Source organism: Orycteropus afer, unplaced genomic scaffold (genome assembly GCF_000298275.1).
Source record: "Orycteropus afer afer isolate SDZICR_OR568_19922 unplaced genomic scaffold, OryAfe1.0 scaffold00038, whole genome shotgun sequence".
NCBI classification, from domain to species: Eukaryota; Metazoa; Chordata; class Mammalia; order Tubulidentata; family Orycteropodidae; genus Orycteropus; species Orycteropus afer.
Window position 1 is genome coordinate 10,741,500 of NW_006921625.1, and position 12,362 is coordinate 10,753,861.

Genomic DNA, 12,362 nt, shown 5'->3' on the forward strand with positions numbered 1-12,362 from the left:
CTCTGTGCGCTGTCTGCATCCGGACACCTGGAGTCCGGAGCCTGGGATAGGTAGGTGCCAGGCAAGGGGCGCCTCCCTGCACGGTCTCAGGTCCCTAGCATCTCACACCCGCGGGGCTGAGCTCTAAACTTGGAAGAAAAGCAATGCTCCCAGGAGGGACCCGTGGGCAATCACCTGGGACCACCTCCCCTCTTTTCTATCTGCCTCCTCCAGACTCTCGCCCACTCTCTGCCCTCATGAGGTCATCTTACTGTCTCAGTAACTTGAGACCTTAACTTGAGTGCTCCAAGTTTTCACCAAGCTGAGAAAAAAAAGTTAAAAGCTCAAGAGTTCAAGGTCACTAATGTGGCCACCAGAGGGAGCCCTGGACCAGGGTCAGGTGCATGTCTGTGCCCGTCCACTCACCGAGGAAAGTGAAGCTGATGATTTAGGACGTCTTCAGCAGCCAGTGTGTGGACAAACTTGCAGACATTGGTGGCGTGACATAATGGGATCACAGGAAGGAAGTGGCAGACCTCGACCCTGCGAGTCCTGGCGGCCGGCACTGTACTGCACACAGCTTATTCATCATCACGATGGCGCATGGGTAGGTACTGTGACCCCCAGTACAGTGAGAAGACTAGGACCCAGAGAGGGTGCACACCTCCTACTATTGCACAGCCAGAAAGTAGCAGGACTGAGCCTCCAGCCTGGGCTCTTCCTTGGAGTTTGTGCTGCCTCCAGGCACTGGGGCATCTTTCTTCTCTGTCAAGTCACCCGTGGGGAAGCAGAGGGGGTCAGCTGTCCCTGCTTGTCATACATCCCCTTAGACACACATTTGTCCCCAGAAGACATGCCCAAGACCTAACCCCAGTGTTCTGGTTCCCTAGTGCTGCTCTGACAAGAATATACCACAAATGGGATGGCCTTAACAAACAGGAGTGTATTCTTAAAATTTGAAAGCTTTAAGTCCAAGTTCAAAGTGCCAAGTTCTAGGCACTGGGTTAAAGCCCCTCAGCCTTGGGCTTCAACTCTGCCTCCAGCTCCTGGCCCACTGAAGCTAGAGGTGTTTCTTTACTCAGACAGCTGTTAGCTGCTGAGGCTGCCAAGCCCAAGGTTGACAAATAAAAAGGCACAGTCCCAATATTACCAAACCACATGGTAGGCCATTAATTTAAGTCCATTGTAAGTCCCCAGGTCGGCAGAGCATGGCAGGCTGCTGAACAATGACACGGCTACATGCAGGGTCCAAGCATGGCATAAGCTAGAGACCATTCCCAAGGCTTCTCCTTATATACAGGAAGCAGACCACATCTCAAAGGCAGCTACTCAGCTGCTTGTGGTAGATCCCACCATGGAGTTGATTACCAGTCTCATCACGGGGAATAACTACCACCAGCTGCTCAGCCACTCAACCAGGCCCAGCCAAGTTGACATGCAAACATAACTACCACAGCCAGTATCTGTGAATAAGACCTTTCTTGGCAATAGGTCTTGACAGATGTAATTGAGAATCTCAAAATAAGACTATCCTGGATTTAGGATGGGCCCTAAATCTAACAAGTGTCTTTAGAAGAGAAACAGAGGGAGAAACCCAGAGAAGATGGCCACGTGAAGGCAAAGGCAGAAAGCATACTTAGAAAGGCCGAGCCAAGGACACCAAGGCTTGCCGGCAGCCATCAGAAGCTAGAGGAGACATGGAACAAATTCTCCCTCAGTCTCCAGAGGGGACCAGCCCTGCTGACACTTAAGGTTTAGGCTACAGGTCTTCATAATGGAGACAGAAAACCTTTGTGTTTTAAAATGCCATGTTCATGGTAATTTGTTACAGCAGTCCAGGAATCTAGTCAACAAAAAACCCTAAACCAGTCGTAGTCACGTCCACCTCATGGCGACCTGAGTTGCAATGCCTGCCTGTCCTCACGTGACTATCTTCTTGCTGTCCCCCCTCCCTCTGCTTTCTTATAAAATCCCCTGTTCTGTGGAGTGGAACTGCTCCACAGGGTTTTCACGCCTGTGACCTGGAAGCAGATCACCAGACTTGTCTCCTGCAGTGCATGTGATGAGCTTGAACCACCAACCCTTGGGTTAGCAGCCCAGCGCTTAGCCATTTGTGCCACCCAGTAACTTCTCAGGAAGCTACCACACCTTCCCAATTTCTCTCTCCCTATCAGCTGCCCTTTAACCTGGCATCCCTGAGCAAGTCCGGTGCAAGGAAGGAATCTAAGAACAAGGGGATACTGTGTGGTGTAAAATCAGGAAGGGCGTGCATCAGGGCTGCGTCCTTTCACCATGTTTATTCAATCTGTATGCTGAGCAAATAATCCGAGAAGCTGGACTAGATGAAGAACACAGCACCGGCATCGGAGGAAGGCTCATTAACAACCCACAATGTGCAGGTGGCACCACCTTGCTGGCTGAAAGTGAAGAGGGCTTGAAGCACTTACTGACGAAGATCAGAGCAGACAGACTTCATATGGATTATACCTCCACATAAAGAAAACAAAAATCCTCACAACTGGACCAATAAGCAACGTCATGAGAAATGGAGAGAAGATTGAAGCTGAAAGGATTTCATTTTACTTGGATCCACGATCAACAGCCAGGGAAGCAGCAGTCAGATCAAAGGATGTATTGCATTGTGTAAATCTACTGCAAAAGAGCTCTTTAAAGAGTTTTTTTAAAAAAAAAAAAAGTCACTTTGAGGACGAAGGTGCTCCTGACCCAAGCCATGATATTTTCGATTGCCTCATATGCGTCCGGAAGCTGGACAAGGAATAAAGGAAGGTCCAAAGAATTGGTGCATTTGAAGTACGGTGTTGGTGAGAAATGCTGAATGCCCCACGGGCTGTCAGAAGAACAAACACAGCTGTTTTGGAGGAAGTACAGCATGCATGCTCCTGAGAGGCAAGGATGGTGAGCCTTCATCTCATGTACTTTGAACATGTCCTCTATCAGGAGGGACCCATCCCTGGAGAAGGACATCCTGCTGGTGAAGGAGAGGGTCTGTGACTGAGACGATCACCCTCAATGACATAGACTGACACAGTGGCTGCAACAATAAGCACACCTGTAACAGCGACTGTGAGGATGGCGTAGGACCAGGCAGGGTTTCTGCTGACGCAGGGTCTCTGGGAGTCAGAACCAACTGGACCGGATCTAACACAGCAACAGCAGACACTTGGCCTGTTTAATCTCAAAGTGGCTTAATTCCCTGCCTCCCACTGCTAATTCCTTGTTCTTTCCTAATCCTGTAGACGGGAACAAACGATGTTTTGGGTTTGACCTTCAAACGTCATTGAAAGGATTGAACAGGGAGAAGGACAGTCTGCCGGTTCCTTGAGCCAAGGCAGGAAACAGCTTTTCCCCCTTAAAGTCAAAGAAGCTTTGTAAAAAAAAAAAAAAACAAAAACAAAAAACTAAGCTAACGCAATACAATCACTTAATTATTTAAGTAGCAAGTCAATATTTCTTATTAGCTGCAGTTTACAAGCCCGGCGTCCCCACCAATGAAGGAAAAGTTATTTAAATGTACAGACAAGAAGTGAGTCCAGGCAGAGACGAGCTGAAGGCCCACTCTGCTATGATGGATCCAGGGCGTGAAAGACTCAACCCTTCCCAGAAATAAACCAAAGCCACACTTATTGCCAAGATCAAAAGGAAAAAAAAATTTATTTACAATAGAGAATTTTATTTGAAACATGCATTTTCTTTTCTTTTTTTTTTTTTAAAACAAATCAGCAAATGCAGATCAAGTTTACACTCCTTAAGGCAAGAGTCCCTGTGCAAGCTGTCCACGTTTGTATTAAATTCCAAAGCAGCTCACCCTGGGAACTCAGGCACAAAGGGCAAAGCCAAGGTCAGCGATGTGTCTTTTATTAGAGAATCAGACAATCTCCCTGATACAGGAACTCTGAGGTCAACTTGCTATGAATTTATACTGGGGAAATGCAAACCAATAGCAAGAAATTCTGATAGTCTCTGTAGTACTGCATACCATCAAGTCAGCGCCGTTAGGAAGGAGATACAGTAGTGCATACGAGAAAGTCAGACAGGGCCTGTCCACGCAGCTAGGACAGCAGGGTGCCGACGGCCATATTGCACGTAACGGTCAAGTCCAGACATTTGGTTCAAAGTTAGCTTTTCCCCATTTTGGCAATCAGCTCGTCACAAATCTTGGTGAGTTCTTCTATCTCTTTATTCTGAAAGTGAAGATGAGAAGGAGATCAATCCAGTCAGAAGGGTACCAGGCTCTACTTGGGGATGGGGTCTACCAGGCCTCTTGGTCCCTCTAAGTTACCAAAGCAGCCAGAGAAATTACTTGGAGTCAGACAACCTGAGCGTGCATCACCATCCCAGTTCTAGCTCCGTGACCTTGGGCCAGTTACACACCCTCTCTGAACTTGGGTTCCTTGCCTCCAAAATGTGGATAATGTCTGTCTAGATTGCCCAGTCTTCCTTCTGAGTGGCTGGTGGGTTTGAACTGCCAGCCCTCTAGTTAACAGTCAAATGCTTCAGGCACTATGCCACCAGAGCTCCCTTGATTATTAAGGAGAGAAGGAATGACAAGCTCCCTACACAGTCATAAGCACTGGCGGTGGGGGTGGGGGCGCTTAATGAACATCTGTTCCCTTGTTTATTTGCCCTGAAGGATGTGGACTCAAAAGGAGGGTCTGGGTGGCTTTTTTAAAGAAGTGTCACACGGGGGGATTCAGCCTTTCTCCGGGGACCACTAACGTTATGCTAGACCGTGCTGGAGTACTGCTGGAGGTGCACCAAGGATGCAAACCAGGTGGCACTGTGGCCACGCCAGGTCCGAAGAGAGGGGTGGACAGACGCTCGGGGCAGACCCACGATGCTTCCCAGGTGAGCCCACGGCCTGGAAGCACGCCTCCCCTGTCCTCGGAGCCCACTCCCCGGTGCATGTTCAGCGTCCCTCACCCTACAACACTTCTCTAGAAAGGGGGTCAGCAGGCCGGGCCCCCCAGCGCAGCTGCCCCAGCTCTGCTCCTGCTCAGGCGGCTAGAGAACCCTAAGCTGCCGCGACAGCCATTCGCCCACAGGTCACAGGGCCTCCACAGTGACAGAACTCAACAGCACTATTGACTGGAGGGCCTTTCTGGAAGGCGCGGTCACACCGGCAGCCAGTCAATCCTGGAGTCCCAACAGACGCGCAGCTCAGGCAGAGCCTTTCTCTGGGGCCCGAAAGTGCCTTCCCCGGGAAGGTGGGGCCTCTTGACTCAGGTGCCAGCCCAGAGCACCTCCTCCTGGGGTTCCAGGTCAGCGAGCCCCTCACCCCGTGCCAGTGCTTGGGAACGGTCAGCACCCCCCAGGCGAGGAGAAATGGCTGTGCCCACCTGCTGGGAGAGAGCCTGGCCTGGGACCTGACCTTGGCCCTGCCGGCTAGAATTTATGGCTGAGGTCAACAGGCGGGAGGGGCGCTGCACAGGGTGGGGTGGGGTCTGAACCGGACGTGGCACTTACCCGGCGCCTACTGTCACCACTGCAGGAGCTGCTAATCAAAGTTAACTATGCATCTTTGCCACGTGCTTGCCATGTGGCGGTGCTAGACACACTCCAGGTGCTACAATCTCACTCAGTCCCTTGAAGGGGCCTATTACGGTCCCCACTTGTCGGTGAGGAAATGGGCTCAGAGGGGTTAAGCACTGTGCCTCAGGTCACACAGCCAGTCAGATGTGGCAAGTCTGGAACGCACGTCCAGGCTGACGCAGCTTCCACACAGCTTTGCTATTATAATTACGAGAAACAACACTGCCTTCCGACGGCTGAGAGGCCCCGGGACTGATCAGCTCTCGATTCTGCAGGTTCACGGAGCTCTAGCCTGGTACCATTGCCTGCTACCAAGCAAAGTGCCCTGTGGCAGAGCTCAGCTCGCCATGCAAGCCCTCACAAAGCCCTGACTCGGAGAAGTGTCCCGTCCCACCCTGTGCAGCGCCCCTCCCAGCTGTTGACCTCAACAGGGCCTGCCGGGGTGAAGCACGGTTCTGGGTCTCTTTAAAATGGGGGCTGCTCCCTACACAATGAGGGGCCTCATTCCCTACCCACTCACTGGTAAGCACTGGACGCAGGGCTGAAAGTACCACGCCTGGCACATAAAAAATAAAAACACAAAACCAAAACGCATTGTTGTCAAGCCGATTCCAACTCACAGCGCCCCTGCAGGGCAGAGTAGAACCGGCCCGTAGGGTTTCCAAGGCCGTAATCTTTAAGGAAGCTGACTGCCACAGCTTTGTCCCGTGGGGCGGCTAGTGGGTTTGAACCACTGACCTTTGGGTGAGTGCCACCAGGGCTCCTTGCCTGCCTGGCATATAGTAGGTGTTTAGTAAGTACTTTGACCAATGAATGAATGAATGAATGCTAAAAAGGGGTGAAAAGGGGCAGGAAGCAGCACGAATGCAGCAACTGCAGAAAGGCAGAAGGGAGGCGTGAGGCTGGGAGAGCAAGCCCATGCCAGGAGCAGGGCCTCCCTGTGGCTCTGTCCCAGGAGCGCAGCAGGCACCTGTCTGACGGGTGGATGCCCGCCGCTGCCCAGAGGCGCCCGCTCTGCCGTTACCTTCTGCTCCAACGTCCGCTCCAGAGCGTCCACACGCAGCTGCTCCTTCCGCAGGCTGGCCTGGTAGGCGGCCTGCTCCTGCTGGGCCTTGCCTCGGACCTGGGCGATCTCGGCATTGGCCCTGTGGGGACGGGAGCTCAGGGAATGTCGCCCTTCACCCACTTCCCACCCCCAGGCAGTGTGGAGCCAGCCCCACCCGACTGGGCCCCAACTGCAGGACACCCCAACACCTGCTCCCGTGATGCCACAGGGCTCTGAGCAGGGTTCCTGCGAGTGACAACATGCATCACTTGTCCAAACAGAAGGTAGCTGGAGTGCCTGGGCCCTGACGCGTGGTGACCCACGCACGTCAGAACAGAACGTGTGACCCCCGATGGGCCGCAAACTGGACTGATCCACAGGCTCTTGGTTCAGGTGGGTCCCCGGGGCTCCCCTCCTATTCTGCTTCAGTCTGGAAGCTCCGCTGAAACCTGTCGGCCCCACAGTGACATGCAGGCCTCCCCGAGGGATGGTGGTGGCTGCCTCGGGGTGCACTGGTCAGGAACGGAACCTGGGTCTCCGGCACGGGAGGTGAGAACTACCACCGGGTGGGGAGCAGACCTGAGAGCAGCCAACACCCCTCATCACGCGTCCCCCTCATCACGTGTCCCCCTCATCACGCGTCCTTGGAGAAAGCGCACATGTGTCCCCCGCCCCTTCCGGGCCCTCCCCAGGGAGCAGGGCGCGTGCTGCGTTACCTGTCCAGCTTCTCCTCTGCGTGCACCTTCAGGGCCTGGTACCTCTGCTCCTCTTTCTTCACGCGGGACAGGTACTCCTGGGCACACTTCTTTAGCACCTCTTCGTTCTGGCAAGAGACGCCTGGTAGCACCGGGAGGCCCAGCAGCCCTCTGCTGCGGTACCACCCAGACAGCCCAGCCTGTGAGAACCCCGTTAGGGCTGTTTGAGACCCTCCTCCTGCTCTCTCCCAACCTGTCCCACCTTCTGCAAGGCCGTCCCCCGCCTTCCCACACACCCAGCTCCCTGCTTGACCACCACACCTTACGGAAGCCCTCCAGGACCTCCTTCATCTTCTCGTATCTCCTGAAAAGGTCTGCCAGTGATTTCTCCACAGAGTTCAGGTCGGCCAGGGCCTGCTCCTTCTCCAGAACCAGCTGCTGGACCGTGTGGTGGGACACAGACTTTTCTCGTTGCTCGTCCTCTGGTGGGAGAGACAGGAGCAAGACAATTGAGCCCACGGCCACGAACCATGTCCCTGGCTCAGCAGAGGCCTTGCTGCAGCTCAGGCTGACGGGGCGGCGGGGGGGATGGCACCTGGGGCCCCGGCTTTTCTTTGGGATGAACCCACTCCCTGGAGGCCACCCAGGCTCTATCTCTAAAGGGAGAAGCAGCCAGAACCTGGGTCCGGGCAGTGTCAGAGAAGATGGGGACTCCCCACTGCTCTTTCAACCCCATCAATGCAGTCCCTTAAAAACATCCTTTGAGGCCCTCAATGATTCTGTTTGGTTGCTGGCAAGACACAGATGGAGCCATAAAATGAAAAAAGAAGTCATTCATGAATCTTGTGTTGGGGAAGATGTCACGGTGCTGCCACCTGGCTGTGAGGCTGACCTTCTTGAACGGTACCAAGATAGGCGATGGTTGTTGGGAAAGAAAAAGAGGTTTTCTCATCCTTAAAACACCTCAGGAACCCAAAGTTGACACACCCGTCTCCCTGGAAACTCCATCTCGCACAAACGCAGGCAGCTTCCTGGCTACAGCGAGCACCTTAACTGCAGGAGGGGTGGGCTTTGTATGTCTCAGCAGGGCATGAGCTTCTCAGTTATGCACCAAGGAGAGGGGGTTGGGGCTGTGTGCAGAGTGGCTGGGCGCACCCACCCTGTCTGGCACCCCCCTCGGCCGTGGCCATGACCAGGAACGTTGTACCCCACACATTGATGGGCATTTCTGTACCCGTCAGAGGCCTTCTCTGACTGCCACCCATCACAGCCCCTTGCCTGCACCGCACATGCCCTCCTCATTGTAGCTCTCCCCTGGGCCCAACACTGGCCCACGTGGGCAAGGGACTTTGTTCTGAACTTTCTGGAGCCTTGGTGACAGCAGAGAGCAGGCCAGGGCAAGCCCCTGGGAAGGTGCTCAGCGGAGCCAGACCTGTCTTCTGTCGGGCCAGGGCCACCTGCCGCTGCCGCTGTGGGATCGCTCGCATCCAGAGATGATGTCAGCCACGGCCACCAGGGCAGCGCGGCACCCACTAGGCCCTTCCATGGGCCGGTGCTTGCTGACTGCTTTCCTCAGTCAATGCACCCAGCACCCAGGCTGAGCTTCCAAAGAGGCAAACCATCCCATCTCACCGGCTCACAGCCCACCACGTTCCCACTGCCCTCGGGACAAAAGCGAACTCTGCCGCCTGCTCTCCACCGGCCTCAGCCTCCACCCTCTCCTCCATGGCCAGCTGGCTCTCTCACTCCGGCCACGTGGCCTCTAGCACGGCGGCTCTAGCCCCGAGCTCCACCCTGCTTCCCGCTCTGTGGGAATACTGCCCCCTCCTTCCCACGCTCCCTCCGCATCCACATGGTCCCTGCCCTGTCACTTCCCCAGAGATGCCTTCCTGTGCCTTCTCTATTCCTTTATTTTGCTCTTCCCAGCAGTCGGCACGCCTCATCATTATTTTATACACATTTGTGTGCACATGTGTGTATGCATGCTGCATGTACACACGTGTGTCTGTGTGCAGGTGCTCAAGTATGCACGTTGCTGAGTCTGTACATATATACTGTGGGCTTGTCTGCACGTGTGCATGCACGTGTGCGTGTCTTTGTGTGCACGTGTGTGTGGATTGCTCTTCTGCCCTCTGAGTGGATACTCCATGAGGGCAGGGACCTGGGTCTGTTTTGTCCTCTGCGCTGTCCCCAGAGCCTGGCACACAGGACTCGATCCACGTCTGTGGAATGAATCAATCTGTGAAGCCTCACACCAGCTGAGGGGTAGGTTATCTCATCCCCATTTTACAGACAGCAACATGGAGGGCTTGACAAGCTAAGCCTCTGGTTCAAGGCTCACGGCTAGGAAGCAGCAGAGGCAGCCGCAAACCCAGAGCCCGTGCCCAGAGGCCGCCACAGTCCTCCTGGAACGATGGTTTCCAAGGGGGCGCCTTTTTCCCGACGGTCCGAACAGAGCAGCGCCCTGCTGCATTCCGAGTCTGCAGGTTCGCTGGGTGCTGGGAAGAGTGGGAGCTGGGCCGCCCCTGGGACTTTGCCTCCTGCTCTGCTCAAGCTGCCCAACACCGCTGAGCTCCCCGACCCCTGGGGCTCAGTTCCAAAGGAAGGGACTGGCCGTGAGCTGGGTGCTCATGTCCAAACCACCTGGAGGGCTGGTTAAAACACAGACTCTGGGGGCCCGAGGACATGTATTTCTCACAAGTTCCCCAGTGATGTGATGCTGCTGGTCCAGGGAGCACATTTGGAGAACCCTGGCCATAAGGTTCCTAAGGTTCCTGGCGTCCCTCAGCCCTGCCTCTGTGGTGGCCAGACTCCTGGCGCTCCCGGTCCCAGCAGCCCAGAGCTGCCTAGGGCAGTGGGGAAGAGCCAGGTTCCGGAATCTGATTGTCTGGGTCTGGGTCCTGCCTCTGACACCTCCCAGCTGTGGGACCCTGGCAGGATATTGAACCTCGATTGTCCCAGCTTCCCCAACCTGAAACAGGGATGATTCACTTCAGTGTACTGGCAGGAAGACTGACGAGCAAATGCAGATAAGCCCTATACACAGAGGAAGAACCCAGTAACAGTGACCTGTTTGCAACAGGAGGAGCCCTGTTGTGCAGTGGTTAAAGTGCTCGGCTGTCAACCAAAAGGCCGGCAGCTGGAACCCCCCAGTGGCTCGGCAGGACAGCGATGTGGTCGTCTGCTTCCCTGAAGATGTACAGCCTTGGAAACCCTACGGGCAGTTCGACAGGGTGGCTGAGCAGGAATCGACTGGATGGCTACGGGTTTCGACCCTCTGAGTTATTATCCACAGGATCCTTGTCTTTGAACTGCTCACACCGCACACAGCGGAGATTCAGTCAGGAGGCGTTTTTTCCGTATACGACGGAAATAGCTGCTGAGTCCATTCTGACTCATGGCAACCCCACGCATGCAGAGTAGAATTCCACAGGGTTAGCAACGGCTGGGACCTGTCTTCCTAGTCATCTCCGGTTGGGTCTGAACTGCCAACCTTTCAGCTAGAGCTTAACTGTCTGCCCCCAGGGACTCCAGCGAGGACAGAACCACCAGCAATCTGCTTGTTCCCTTAAGACGCCTAAAAGGAAGGGCATTTCAAAGTCCCACTAGTCACCAAAGGCTTATTTTTGTTCTCTGAATTTCAGCAGCTTGGGAGCTCTGGTAGCATAGTGCCTAAGGCACTTGACTGCTAACCAGAAGGCTCGCGGTTCAAACCCACCAGCCACTCCTCAGAAGGAAGATGGGGCAATCTACTTCTGTAGGAAACCCAAGGAGGGGTCGCTATGAGTCGGGGCCGACACCACGGCACACAACAACAACCTGAATGCTGTACAATGACCACCTGGGCTTATCTGAGGGCATGTCTACATGTCGCCCCACTCGGTAATGGAGCTGTTCATCATCATCAAAGGAAAGCCTACGTGACTTCCTGAGTTGAGAAGTCACCTGCCTCAAGTTTCCTTCCCACCCAACTTAACCCTTTTAAAACCAAAATTCCCCAGTTCCCAGGAGACAGAGGCAGTGAGAAGTCTTCACGACTCTGTGTGTTGCCTACAAATGCAGCCAGGAAATCAGCGTTCAACCGTGTTCTAGACCCAGCAAACTCAGCGGTGCCCCTGGAGACTGTCCTGGCTTCTTCTGACTAAACATTATCAAACTGTGTGTGTGTGGTGGTGGTGGTGGGGGGGAGACAGCAAACACACAAAAGCGAAAGGAAAAAAGAGGGGGAAAACAAAACAAAACAAGGGTTACAATGTCAAATTAGGTGAAAAGCGTTTACTTACCAGGCTTGCCTGTTTGTTTTGCAAGCAAAGAGCAAGAAGCAACAGAAAATGGAAGCAAAACAGAGAATCAGGGCAGTTGTTAGGAAAGCAGAAAACAATTAACTGCAACAACCTGGAATGCAGAAACACGCAAGTCTCCCTTGGTTCCGAGTTCTGAATGTTGACAGCTGAGCTTAATACACCGTTTAAAGTCGTATTTGATGAGAATGCACCATGATGGCAGAACGGAATGTCACTTTGGCATGGAGCACTGGCAAAAACTTTATGGACGCCACAGAGCCAGGCTGGAGCCAGGAAGAGCCGGCCCTGGGGATGGGGGGACCCTGGTTTTAACCTCAAAATGCAATTGAAGTCACTGATCCTGAGTGTCAATCTCTCTGGTCTGAGTGTCCCCTCTACCAGGGATGCTGGTTAGGTGAGTTAAAAACAGGAAGAGAAAGATGGCACCCAGATGAGACACATGAGTGACACATGAGTGTGCTTCCGTGTAGCCCCGCCCAGAAGGCACATCCTGTCCAGCTATGGTGACTGCAGCCATGCCTCTGTCCCATACAAGGCCATGAGGACCTCGACATCTATGGGGGCCTGATGAGTGACCACCACAGACGTGCCACCTTTCTGATAAGTCAGGCTCTGGAAAAGCAGATGAAGAAGAAGATAGTGGGTGGGCATGGGGAACAGACCACAGTGGGATGGCCCCCTGAGCGACTGTGTTCCTCCCCCCCCAGGGATGAAGGAGGGGTTTCACGAGACCACCCAAGAACACTCAGAACACTCAGAGCAGGAAAATGCTCAGAAGGGGGTGTGTTC

The 12,362-nt window shown here is 54.0% G+C and overlaps 1 protein-coding gene across 1 annotated transcript in view; it reads right to left on the reverse strand.

The window, feature by feature from the left end:
- Nucleotides 1–4,115: 4,115 nt before the first annotated feature.
- Nucleotides 4,116–12,362, reverse strand: part of TACC2 (transforming acidic coiled-coil containing protein 2) — a 158,785-nt gene continuing 150,538 nt past the window's right edge. Inside the window, exons 17-20 of the mRNA XM_042780410.1 lie at nucleotides 7,591–7,751; nucleotides 7,291–7,397; nucleotides 6,554–6,674; nucleotides 4,116–4,181 (exon numbers count right to left, since the gene is read on the reverse strand). Coding sequence (XP_042636344.1) covers nucleotides 4,116–4,181; nucleotides 6,554–6,674; nucleotides 7,291–7,397; nucleotides 7,591–7,751 — 455 coding nt within the window. The remainder of the gene's footprint in view (nucleotides 4,182–6,553; nucleotides 6,675–7,290; nucleotides 7,398–7,590; nucleotides 7,752–12,362) is intronic.